Source organism: Cibotium barometz, chromosome 19 (genome assembly GCF_041138505.1).
Source record: "Cibotium barometz isolate CiBa-2024 chromosome 19, ASM4113850v1, whole genome shotgun sequence".
NCBI classification, from domain to species: domain Eukaryota; kingdom Viridiplantae; phylum Streptophyta; class Polypodiopsida; order Cyatheales; family Cibotiaceae; genus Cibotium; species Cibotium barometz.
In genome coordinates this window covers 34805034-34817476 of record NC_141064.1, presented here as the reverse complement: position 1 = coordinate 34817476, position 12443 = coordinate 34805034, and the positions used below count along the sequence as shown (strand labels likewise).

Sequence of the window (12443 nt, the reverse complement as noted above, 5' to 3'; positions counted from 1 at the left end):
GACCCTCTTATGTTCCCCCCTCTTCGGAGACCATCCGCACCTCTCTCCTTGAGAAGGAGAAGGCAAGCGTGGAGGTGGCGGCCAACCACATGAAAGAGCAATGGGCTGAAAATGGTGTCATCCTCGTCGTTGATGGGTGGAGTGACACTAGAAAGCGCTCCATCCATGGAGTTGTTGCCTACTCACGAGAGGAGACATACTTTGTCGACTCCCATGATGCTTCCGGGACGGGGAAGAGTGCCGAGATACTTGCTGCGGAGTGGGCAACAACACTAGAGACGGTGGGGGCGGAGAATGTCATTGCCATATGTGCAGATGGAGAACCGGCAAATAGGGCGGCGGGGACAATTCTCCAAGCAACTTATCCTCGCATCACCGTGTGCTTTTGCATGGCCCATTGCCTCAACAACCTTATCAAAGACATAGGGGCCTTGGATTGGGTTGCACCTGTCATTGAGGGTGCCAACAAAATAGTGACCTGTGTTCTCAACCATCAAAGGGTGCAGCACAAGTTTTCCAAGAAGTCAAGCCTCTCTCTTCTTAAGTATTCCGAGACGAGATTTGCATTCAACTTTCTCATGCTAGGCCGCTTGTGTACATGTAGCGGGGCATTGAGGGGACTCTTCCTCAGTGATGAGTTTGCACGCACTTCAGAGGCTTCCACGACGGTCGGCAAATTTTGTAGGGAAAGGGCGAACGATGCGGCATGGTGGGAGGAGGCCAAGGCGCGTGTGGAGATGGTGCAACCGATTATTGATCTCCTTAGGGTAGTGGATTCCACTCAACCATGCATTGGCAAAGTGTACGAGGCAATGGATCGCATGACAAAGAAGCTAAAAGCAATGTTCAAAGTCAAGCCTCACTATAAACAGGTCAAATCCCTATGTTTGAAAAGGTGGCAAGCCTACCACTCTCCCCTCCATGCTGCTGCCTACATTGTTGATCCTAAGTTTCAAGGCAAAGGACAACACAAGGACAAAGAGGTGAGCAAAGGCCTTTGACAAACCTTGGATCGCCTTTACACTAGTGAGGAGGATCGCCGCACAATCAAGGACCAATTGCAGATTTATAGAGAGAAGCGGGGGGCTTTGGGTTTGGCAGATGCACACGCGGACCGCTTCAAGATAGGGTCTGCACTTTGGTGGGAGGATTATGGTGCGGAAACTCCAAAGTTGCAGGAATTTGCTGTGCGCGTACTCTCGCAGGCTTGCAGTAGCAGTTGCCTAGAGCAACTCTGGTCAGTTTATAGCCACATTGCCTCTAAGAAGAGGAACCGCCTTGGTGTACAGCGTGCAAATGATTTGGTATTTGTCAGTGCCAACTTGCGAATGCTTTGCAAGGGCTTGACAAAGAAGGCAGATCCTTTCACCGAATGGGAGCAGGCACAGCATGACCCACATCTCTCTGATCAGCAGAGGGCCGAGATTTTAGAGGAGCTTGAGGTTGTGCCCGAGGCATTGTCCCCCCCACCTCCCCCTCCCCCTCCCCCTCCACTTGAGGACCAGCCTATGGAGGACTTCACTGAGGAGGTCACGATTGATCTTCACCCTTTTCAGCCTCTTGCCTAGTCTCTTGAGTCTAGAGTCTCGAGTCTCGGCTCTTGCCCCACTTTTTTGCTAGCAATCTTGTATCTTGGCACTTAGTCATTTTGCCTTGAGTGTACACCCTCCTTGGGCCTTTCATTATGCCATTTGGCATTTTTGTTTAGATTGTACACTCACTTTTGTTTATCACGCCATCGGCGCCCCATTATAGTTTTTTGCTAATACGACTATGCATTTCTCCTCTTTTTGGTGCAATTTTGTGCTTAATGTCTTGGTTTCTAAGTGTAAATCAAGTGTGTTAAAAAAATTTGCAAAAAAACAATCGTTTTCAAATTGCCGTTTTTTTCACCGTCCCCGGGACGGCCTTTTGCCCCGTCCCCGTCCCCGTCCCGTTCCCCGTTCCATGTTTCTATGCTTTTTACAAGTAAAAACTAAATTGTTAGAACACTTGTCTACGTAGGAAATAACAAAATCTCGATGAAATTTCTTGAGAGCAACTCAATCGCTAGAAGATAAAGAATTGCTAACAGAGGGAGTACTCTTTGAATAGGATTTCGTGAGTTTCTCAAATGCCTTTCTCAAAATAGTAGCTTTCCAATGAGAAAAATGCCTTGAACTCCTGAAGATTCTTCTAGCTTGACTACAAAACTAGATATGCCCTTTTCTATGGCTTTAAGAAGACAAGAGTCAACTGAAGAAGAAAGTCTAAATTTAGTCCCTTTAGAAAAGAGCTCTTTGAGCGAATGAGAAGGAAGAATGGAGCAATTTGCAATGACATGATGTCCTAAAGATTCCTCCACAAACGAAGAGAAGACAGCCTTCCTACAAGGGCATTCAGTTCTAAGAATGGCTGATTTATTGTGCACTTCAAGTTTCTCGACCTAAGGTTTTTACATATTTGAAAGCTACTAAAGGATGATTCCAAACTTTTCTAACACAAGGGGTAAGAGCTTCCATAACCTCAGGGGATTGTAAAATAAAGCTCAATTCTATTTTATCTAGATCAAGAGAGGTAAAGATAGTAATCAACAAATCTTTTCTCAAAACTAAGGAATGGTTGGGGGTAGAGCATTTAGACTTCAAAAACTTGCCTAACAGTAATCTTAATTGGTTACTATGAGAACTACTAATATCCGGATCAATAAAAGAAAAGTTTTCGAGGGTATAAAGGAGTTTAAAAAGAATTTTGACATTATACATGTCAAAAACTCGCAAACAGAACTTAGCCAAACTCATGAGCTTAGCTAAGAACACCAATCTTCATTTATAGTCTCTATAGGCAAAAATTCTATTGTTAGATGAACTAACCTCGTCTATCCTAGAGTTAGAAGTGTTTGCTATTTCTATGCTAGGAGTATTGACTTGTTGTAAGGTTGAAATGCTAGGAAATGTCAAGGAAGGAAAGGGATGAGAAGGTTGCTTAGGATGCCTTTTCCACAACATAGGGGCTTTATGAGAGGCTTTCTTATTTTTTCGTAAAGAAGACTTGCCGTCCAAATTATACCCTTTCGGAAAGAAGGTATGCAAAGTTCTCATCCAAAAAAGCTCTCGAGGCCAAGCTACTTTGTAGAACTCTCTAGAGTTTCTAAAAGAGCCTTCAATAGGCTCAATAGAAAAGCAACGGAAAGATTCAAACCCAAATTTAGCAATGGCTGCATAAAGAGGTTTGACACTCTCAAGTGAAGTGCTTCTATTATGAACTCTTCTACCTTCCCTAACATGTTCTTGAAATCTTGTAAAAGCTGTTCTAAGGTTTGGCCGACATACATTAAGGAACTATCATGGATGTTATAAATAACATATATAACCTGAGAGGTGTAAACAGGGCTTAAAGGACGGTCTGTTGAAAGATGTTTCTTTCTTAAATGTCTTAAACGTTTAAGAGCCTTAGAGGTATTATTAGTAAAGTGTTGAATTTCGCCCAACGAATAGGACCCTCTCCAAAATCATGTTGTCCATTAAATCTTGGTGTATTTAAGTGTATTGATTAGCATTGTGTTCAACCAAGTTACATGTATCTTCGTCACCTTCTTGCAGAGATGCGCATTACCATTGACACCGCTCTTCATCCACAGTCAGAGTGCAATTGCCCTTGCTAGCAAGCCTATTTTTTCTAACGTGGATGGAGCAACCTGAACCTAACCGAATGATACCATGTTGGAGAATGCACAGGCGGAAGCATAAACAAAACTAGAGAGAGTAGAGAGAGCGTAGAGAGAGCGTATGGACAAGATCACCTTTTATAATAGCTTGAAGCTTTACAATGGCAATAGCCAGTAAGAGAATGTTGAACTTGTGCAAGGGAATGGATGAAATACAAGTGAATATGAGAGGCCCTTATATAGTGAGGACAGAAGCTTACTGACTGGCCCAAGACAAATAATCCATGTGAAAACAAATAAAATGCCCAATAAATAAGCAAAGTCCCATAACACTGAGATGCACAATTCTAACACTAGGAACCAACTCTATGCGATGGTTCTCAGGTCTATTGGGTGGGAGATTGGGTGGGAGGTCGTCTCGTAGCATGATGTTGCTGCATTGAGACAAAAGACCAGCCATCTGTTGCGTCATTGTAGGTGCTATTTGAACTACATTAGACTGAGAGCTGACATATAGTAACACACACACTGCTCCTTTTTTGATGGCTCGTTGGGCCTGAACATAGTTGCATTCCGTACCCGTCCTCTCCCAATCAGTACCTTCAGTACTTTCTGTACCACTCCATACGTACCGTACCTCGTACGGATAAGGTCTTTGTACCAAATATGAGGTTCAATGTACAACACTTATTTGGCTCATTTTTTAATTATTTTTGTTAGTGGTCATTGCTCAGTAGTTAATAGATTAGTTTTCATTTCAGTATCACCATTGTCTTTCATGCTATTTTTGTATGGATGCTAGATATTTTTTATTTTATATACATACACACACACACACACACACACACATATATATATATACACACACACACACACACACACACACATACATATATATATATATACACACACACACACACACACACACACACACACACACACACACACATACATATATACACACACACACACACACACACACACACACACACATATATATATATATATATATATATATAGTAAAAAACATGAACGTACTTATCTTGATGCATACTTTACGTACTCGTACCGCACCGCACCGCACTGTACCTAAAGTACTCAACCACTATGGGCCTGAATGTGGGAAATAAGTGGAATTCCAAGAATGCTCTGATCCTTGCGAATCATGATGGACTTAGGAAAACCTTCAACGATAGTGAAAGTGTCCTGCCTCCAATTAGGAATGGGTGCATACTGTCTAAACCACTGGATCCAGAGGATCATGTCACACCCTAAAAGATGCAAACTGCTCCCCGTCTTCTATTCTGCTGTGTGTTTTGCTTCCATAGCTTCTCCGGCTACAGATCAGCATATTCAGTTGCTGCGTTTTACTGCCTTGCTGCGTTTTCTGGTGCAGCCAGCCCTCTTGCTGCTGCCGGCCAACCCAAGAGGCTGTGTTTTGCTCTTCAAAAGCAAGCGTTGGAGTTATTGGCTGCGTTTTCTGTTTTCAGCATTAGTTGTGGTGAGCTTCTTGCGTGTGGAGCTGCCATACAAGTGGCTGTACATCTTCTTCTTCCTCCACGAGTCCCTACCCTTCTGGTAGGAGGTTCCCGGTGGTCTCTTGGATTGTTTTGCTGCTGTCCAGCCTCTGTCTCTTTTAGGTTGGAGAGGGGGCTGATTGGTTCTGGAGCTTTGCTTCGTTGGAAAGCACTTGAGAGGAGTCTTTGAGAGCTGAGATTTGTGTTTCCTGTTGCTGTGGATATGGCTCCCCCCTGTACGAACAATGATGACAAGTTGAAAGGACCCAACTATGCCCATTGGAAGCTTCAAATGCAGATCTAGTTCATCCACAAGGGTTTGTGGGATATTGTTCAGGGCACTGAGAGGAAGCCCAAGCGTCCTCAGAACTCTAGGAGGTAGACTAAACATCAAGAGAATGAATTGGGAGAATCGGGATTCGAAGGCGCATTCAGTGCTTGTGCGGACCATCACAAAGGAGGTCTCACCGGCCATGCAAACTCTCACTAGTGCTCATCAGGTATGGTCTAAATTGGAGGATCTCTTTGCTCGAGATTCATCGATGGAGGCAGTTACCTTGCAAGGGCAGCTCTACGGTTTGTTATTCCCTGAAGGCAGTTCCATGCAGTCATTTCTCATGAAGGCCAAGGTTATCCATGACCAGTTATTACTGGCTATGGGTGCTACTTTGTCCTCTGCTCAACGGACTGCACTTATCCTCACCAAGCTTCCCCCGGACTATGATGTGATTTCTCAATCTTTGTGGTGCTAGGTCACATCCACTCAAACACAGAGTGTATAGCAATTGTGGACAGATTTAGTAAGTTTTGCATGCTCATTCCATGCACGCAAGCAACCACAGACGAGGACAAAGCTCGCTTGTTCCTTCAGTTTCGGTACCCCATTGGTGGTTTGCCACGGACAATCACATCAGATAGAGATCCTAAGGTCACCTCCCATTTTTGGAGAGCATTTTTTTTTGACAATTTTGGGACTAAGTTGCAACTATCCAGTGCATTCCATCTACAAATAGATGGCCAAACAAAAATATCCAAGCAATTGGCCTTTGAAGTTCTTGAATCATACTGCCCTGACAAGCAGTCGAAATGGGAACAATACCTTCCATTGGTTCTGGCAATCCTAAATGATACTCACTCATCGAGAATTGGCCAGACACCGTATGAGGCAGCATTTGGTTGCCAGTTCTCATCTCTTTTGACGACACAGATATCACCATCTCTAGAGGCCAATAAGACAACCGGGACATTCTCGCAAATCATTGAGTCAATTAAAGAACGCCTAACTAAAGCTCAGGAAACATATACCCGGCAAGCCAACAAATCTAGGCAAGATGTCAACTTTAAGGAAGGGGATTGGGTATATCTCCGCATCATGAAACAACGGCTTAAGCAAGTGGGCAAGCGTTGTCCCGAGCTTTCCCGTCATTCAAAAGTTAAGTGATGTCTCTTTAAAGTTAAAGTTGCCGGAAAGTTGGACTATGCACAATGTCTTTCATGTTTCTTGGTTGAAGCCATATGTCTAGCATTGCAGGATATATTAAAAGAGCAACAGCCAGATATGATCGACGAAGCTAGTCAGAGAAAATTCTCCTCCGCAAATGGAAGTATGGTTCCAGTCAAAGAATACGACAGTTTTACACGAAGTTTAAAGACCAAGGAACTCATGAAGCAATATGGCTAGATAAAGAGTTCTTTTAGGACTACCAGCACTTGTTGGCGAAGTACTTGGAAGCCTTGAACTTGTCGCCAAGTTAAGCAGGAAGGAATGTCACGTGCACCCTGCACAAGGGTACACAATGACACTCTCGCATGATTATCAGCGCAACAGTTTGAACAGAAGTAGTACCTTTTATAGGAATATTTGTCATACACTTTGATTCCATTGTGGGCCCTCAGTCCAAGGACAGTCAGGCACAAGCTACGTAGGTCAGTTGAGAATCAATCCTCTTAACCCACTTGGAGAATTCATCAGATAAGTGCATGTAGAGTCAACCTTAGTAGTTGGTATGCATCAGTAAGCATCGCACTGCCTATGGGCTAGCCAATGGGCCAGCCCATGGCTTCAAGAGCCTGTCCAAGGGCTGTTCACAGCCCTAGACAGCATATAGGGCCAGCCGACAGACATTAGAGCATTCATACACCAGTCTGCCAGCATTTACAGCAGGCCGACAGCCTTATGATAGTTAGTTTCTAGTTAGCCAGGTTTGGAGCAATCGGGCAGCATAGAAAAGGCAATCAATTTCATGCACAGCATTTTTATAGCATTTAATGCTATTTTGTCCAAACATGCTACTGGCCGACAGCTTCCTCTGGCAGACCAGCACCTTAGAGGCATATAAAAGCATGCGCAGCAGTTCCCATAATTCATTCATCATTCAGCAAAGTTCAGCAACAGAATCAAGCAGCAACTAGTCATCCTATTCTCTCCAGGCTTACAATGAAGATCCTCTTCAGCATTCAGCCAGCAAATGTGCAGTCCTACAGCTATCTGGACTTGCATCAGTGGCCTGAAGAGTCTTCAGTAAAGCCTTGGATTGGTGGATACTAAGCCGACGTACGGTCTTCCTCATGCTTGCGTTGGGCATTCATATCGCTTGTTTCTCAAGCATTGTTCAGCATTCTCCAAAGAAAAATACAAGCAAATACTCCTACTTGCAAGGAGGAGGGGGGGAGCCTTCAATGGGTATTTGGGACCAATAAGGTGTCGTCTACTTCACTCTCTCATTCTCTTCTCTCTCTGATCTGTGAATTTCTATGCTAAAGAATTCTCACCACATAAAGGTATAAAGAACGCCCTGTTGTGTGTTACCACAATCAACCTCAGTGCATGTAAGAGACTCCAATCCATACCAACATAACCTCGCCCTGGATGACGTTTTCGCCATGCAAAGGGCTCATCTCTCAGCATGCCCTATATTTTGATGATCCAATGAAAAACATCAACTATAGCATGTGCTTTTTCTTACCAACAAAAAGGACAAACATTGCTCTATTTTGGATCCTCTTCTACACACAAAATTAAGAGGGATGAGCTCCTGCACATGTGATCCAATTGAGCTCTACAGACAAGCGTGGTTGACAGCTGTACAGGTGGGACCCTCAGGTGTCTCAAGCTGCAACCACCACCTTGACAGCCAATTGGTGTGGCTCAGAAGGGCTGAGTGAAAAAAAGCACTGTAAAGGCATTTTGTGGCTAAGAATTATGGTCTGTGTCATCACTCAAGAGCCGCTGTTGAGAGCAGCTTTGTCCTGCAGAAGCGTTTATTGGAGAACTTCTGACGGCAAGGACACAAAGCGACATCAATGATTATAAATAAGGCGGCCTCCTTTTCAAATGTCTCAAAACTCTCACCTTCTCTTTTCTGGACAAAGAATACCAAAACATTATTTGGGCAGCTGCCCACACTGTCGGTCTAGCCTCAGGTTCCGGAGTGCTCACTAAAAGAGCTGTGGCTGGGAGGTAAGCTAGCTCTCGTGACAAGGTCCTAAGTTCGAACTTGAGTGGGATTTGCAGGCCGAAGCTGGGTGGGAGATCCTTGTAGAGCACTCTACATACGTCGTACATGTATGTAGCTCCAAACCTCTGTGTGCCAATTTCACCTCCAATAAAATGTGAAGTTTGGGCAAAGATTTAATGGTTCTAAGCTTCTATCAATGCATCCATTTCCCAATGAAAGCACTCTAGGTACATGTATGTAGCCCCAACCCTTTGTGTGCCAATTTCACCTCCAATAATATGTGAAGTTTGGGTAAAGATTCAGTGGTTCTAAGTTATATCAATCCATCCATTTCCCAATCTCGGGAACTACATTCCAAGTCTATCACCAAGAACTCCCTTTTCTTCTCACTAATGTGGAGCTTGGTTCTAGTAGGCCAATCACAGCAATGCTCCATTGCAGACTTCAATTACACCAGATCATCATTGAAAAAAGTGCTCAAGTTACGGCTTTCAAAGTCCTTTAACATTTGTCCACATTTTGATAGAGATGAGCAGAACTTTTTGATTCAATCAAAACCACCTATAACCTGTAAGACTGGAGTTATTCCACAGTGCAAGATGTTTCAAAATAGCGTTAGATAAAAAGACTAGTGTTGGAAATTTAGATGCAAATGTGACCATATGTCAGTGCTTTTAGAGAAAGTTAGATATGCTTACTAAACAAGAAAAGAGACTAAACTCTGTCTTGATGGATGTACTAACTGAATTGAAATGCATAGTGTGAATTAACAGGTTAAACCATGTTTTTTTTTACATATGATGTAAAATATATTGATATTACAATTTCTAATACTCAATACATATATAACACAATAGGCTCATTGTCCATGGGAACAACCAGACACCCGATATGCATGGGGCCCAATGCAAGCCTGAAGATGCCTAACATGCAGAGGGCTGCTTCACAAAAAGCACCCAGTGATGCTGGTTGCATCAAACAATGGCCCAATACTTGGGAAGCAGCACCCCAATGGGGGTCACCGGTGTGGGAATTGTCCACCAGCACCCCATTTGACACTCAGCACCCAATCTAGAGGTGCCACATTACCCTGGCTCTGTGGGTGGCGTTTGTGAAGCACTCCTAAATAAGAGAGAAAAAAAGCAACAAAGTGAGGTCCATCATAGAAAACGTCATCGCCACTTTTGGAATATTCATCAAGTAACTGAAAACAAAAGAGAGAAATTCTACTTCTGCAACTAATAAGCTGCTCATCATGTTAGAACACCAATATTTAAAGAACTTCTCTGTACACAGTACATCTGCATTTCGTGTTAAATGCAGCTACTATGTTGATACTTTTGCTTTTAACCCTGGCTAGAGCCTTACCAGTCCTTGCATTCCTCACACTGAACCATTAAATCATCCGGATTGTACGGCATCTCGCATTTACAGTACCTGCACCCCATCCCAACGATCATTTCAAATGTCACCCATGAAATTAATTTGTATTGTACGGCAACTCACATGCACAAACAATCACTTGAAAAGGCAAACAAATTCTGTCTTCCCAACACCAGTACTCAAATATCGAATCAATATAGACACAAGGACGTGTGTGTTGTACAGCATCACTTTTATCGAAGATTATGCAGCATCCCTAGATTGCAAGTTTACTCGACAGTTGTGCATCAACCACTCAAAAAATACCTACATTTTGAAACACCCCTGTGTAGATATGTGGCACTAACCTGCATCCACAGCACCAACACACAGAGACATAAAGAACCCAAGGAACACAGTTGACTGGACTCACCAACCCCACCTTATACCAGACTCTCCAGACCACCCCCACATGTCGCAGAGCTAGACAATAAATACACCTGAGTGCAAGGCCTCAGGATCATAGACAACCTTGCCACAGCAGATGACTACCAACTGTGTCCCATACCACGTCTGACACCCTGAGGGGGTTCGCAGGCCCTATTAACAAGCCTGCTTTATGGGATTATCAATTGACTCTCCAATAGCCAACTGCTAAACCATACTACACCTTGCATGACCCATGGAGTATTGACCCAATCCCTTAGCAGGCCCATGCCAAGATGAAAACCATCCCAAACTAAAAATCACTTAAATTCAACATGCACAAGATCAAATATGAATTCTGTAGCATCTGCCATCTGTACCCCATCCGGAACATGTACTTAACCATGGACAGGATGTGAATATTACGGCAGTCGTGTGTACTTAATCCAACACGACATTCACGAAAACAGGGTGCATGATGTGATTACCACTGCATCTAGCATATCTTGCAATTTGCTGAAATTCAACATACAAGACTACATGTAGCAGTGAGGACTATACAAAAACCCTATTTTGCTTACACGGCAACTCTGTCCGGGGTAAATGCTCCAGTGGCTGCCTTGTATTCAAATCGACAGAAATAGTCATCCGAGTCCACGTTCTCAAGTTTGGTGTAGCTTTTAAAGGTATGCACAATGCATTTGCCTTCGATGGTATCAGCACTCTGTGTGTCTGTGTGGTCGGACAGGAAAACCTCTTTTGCACCATGAAACTGCCTGCGGCCCCCTATAGATTCCTCTGGTCTGTAGTACCAACGGACCTCCACTTTCACATTGTTCCGGACGTCTGCCCACATTTTCTCTAGCCTGGCCACATAGGGGGGCTTGTCTGGCTCTTGGTTACGCATCAGAACAGTGTCCCCAACTGCACGGAGCTCAAAATTTGTCAAAAACTTAGGGCAAAAAGGAGGTTCAAAGGAGCTCAGATCTTATCAAACACAGCAAGTTAGGGCACAAAGGAGCCCCTATATACTGAAAATTAGGGAACATGGCAGCTTCATGAGCTCAAATGCAGCAAACTAGGGCAAAAGGAGACTTCAACGGAGATCACATGCAGAAGATTAGGCCAACAGGCAGCTTCCACGGAGCTAAAACTATATCAAATGCAGCAGATAAGGGGAAACAGAAAAGCTCTGCGAATCGGAGGCTTCGGCGGAATTCAATCTGTCTAACGCAGAAAATTAGGGTCTCTGAAAAGAAATCTGCTAAATATAGCAACAGAGACTTACCTTTCACAACTTTGCTGGTGCCTTTGATGGTGTAGGTCTCGACGTTCTTCTTGGGAATTTTCGTCTTGGCCATAGCGACGACGATGCGGAGGGAGGAAAGCGGATGTTTTCTAACTAAGGCGGGCGGAAAAGCTACACGGTGAAACAGAGGGAGGAGTAGAGAGAGAGCTTCATCGAAAGAACTATGGTGCAATAGAAGCTGATGAGAAGAAGGGTAAATTCATGGCTATCAAGCTTGGGGTCACCTGGCTATGCAGGTCGAGAAAACCTGGCAATGACGCTTCGCACAAAACCCTCAAATATGCCCTTTTTCGAAAGATTGTTTGGCTCTGTGTTGCATTCGAAGACAACCCTTAATCCTGATTATATCCTTCTGCTTGCTAATTGATAGATTAATTATCCAAAATACTTCCAATTGTAAATGCACAAATTAATTAGCATTCCTCAACCCTTAATCTTGATTATTATATCCTCTTAATTGCTAATTGATGGATTATCCAAAATACTTCCAATTGTAAGTGCACAAATTAATTCACATTCCTCAACCCTTAATACTTATATTATTACAAATGCTTGTGAGAAACGATCACCTCAATTTTACCTACTTCAATTTCAAGGGGAATAATAAGAAAGGAGATAAAGATATAGACAAAACACTCACTCACACATATAATTGCACATGTGTGTGCGTGTGCATCGTGTGTGTGTGTGTGTGTGTGTGTGTGTGTGAGAGAGAGAGAGAGAGA

At 43.5% G+C, this 12443-nt stretch overlaps 2 protein-coding genes across 7 annotated transcripts in view; one reads left to right on the top strand and one right to left on the bottom strand.

Moving 5' to 3' along the window:
* The window catches only part of LOC147628513 (chromatin remodeling protein EBS-like), a 58820-nt gene extending 46783 nt beyond the window's left edge, over positions 1 to 12037 (bottom strand). For 5 of the 6 annotated variants that reach the window (XM_086813706.1, XM_086813705.1, XM_086813708.1 and 2 more), the window contains exons 1-3: positions 11698 to 12035; positions 10991 to 11333; positions 9990 to 10058 (exon numbers count right to left, since the gene is read on the bottom strand). In XM_086813706.1, coding sequence (XP_086669832.1) covers positions 9990 to 10058; positions 10991 to 11333; positions 11698 to 11770 — 485 coding nt within the window. In that variant the 5' untranslated portion in view covers positions 11771 to 12035. Of the gene's footprint in view, positions 1 to 9989; positions 10059 to 10990; positions 11334 to 11697 lie in introns of all 6 variants that reach the window. The other variant, XM_086813710.1, reaches the window with a different exon arrangement.
* LOC147628514 (uncharacterized) lies at positions 738 to 1568 on the top strand. Its single transcript, XM_086814065.1, has 2 exons — positions 738 to 830; positions 1008 to 1568. Exons 1-2 carry the CDS (start codon positions 738 to 740, stop codon positions 1566 to 1568), a joined length of 654 nt encoding a protein of 217 aa, XP_086670191.1.
* Positions 12038 to 12443: the final 406 nt, after the last annotated feature.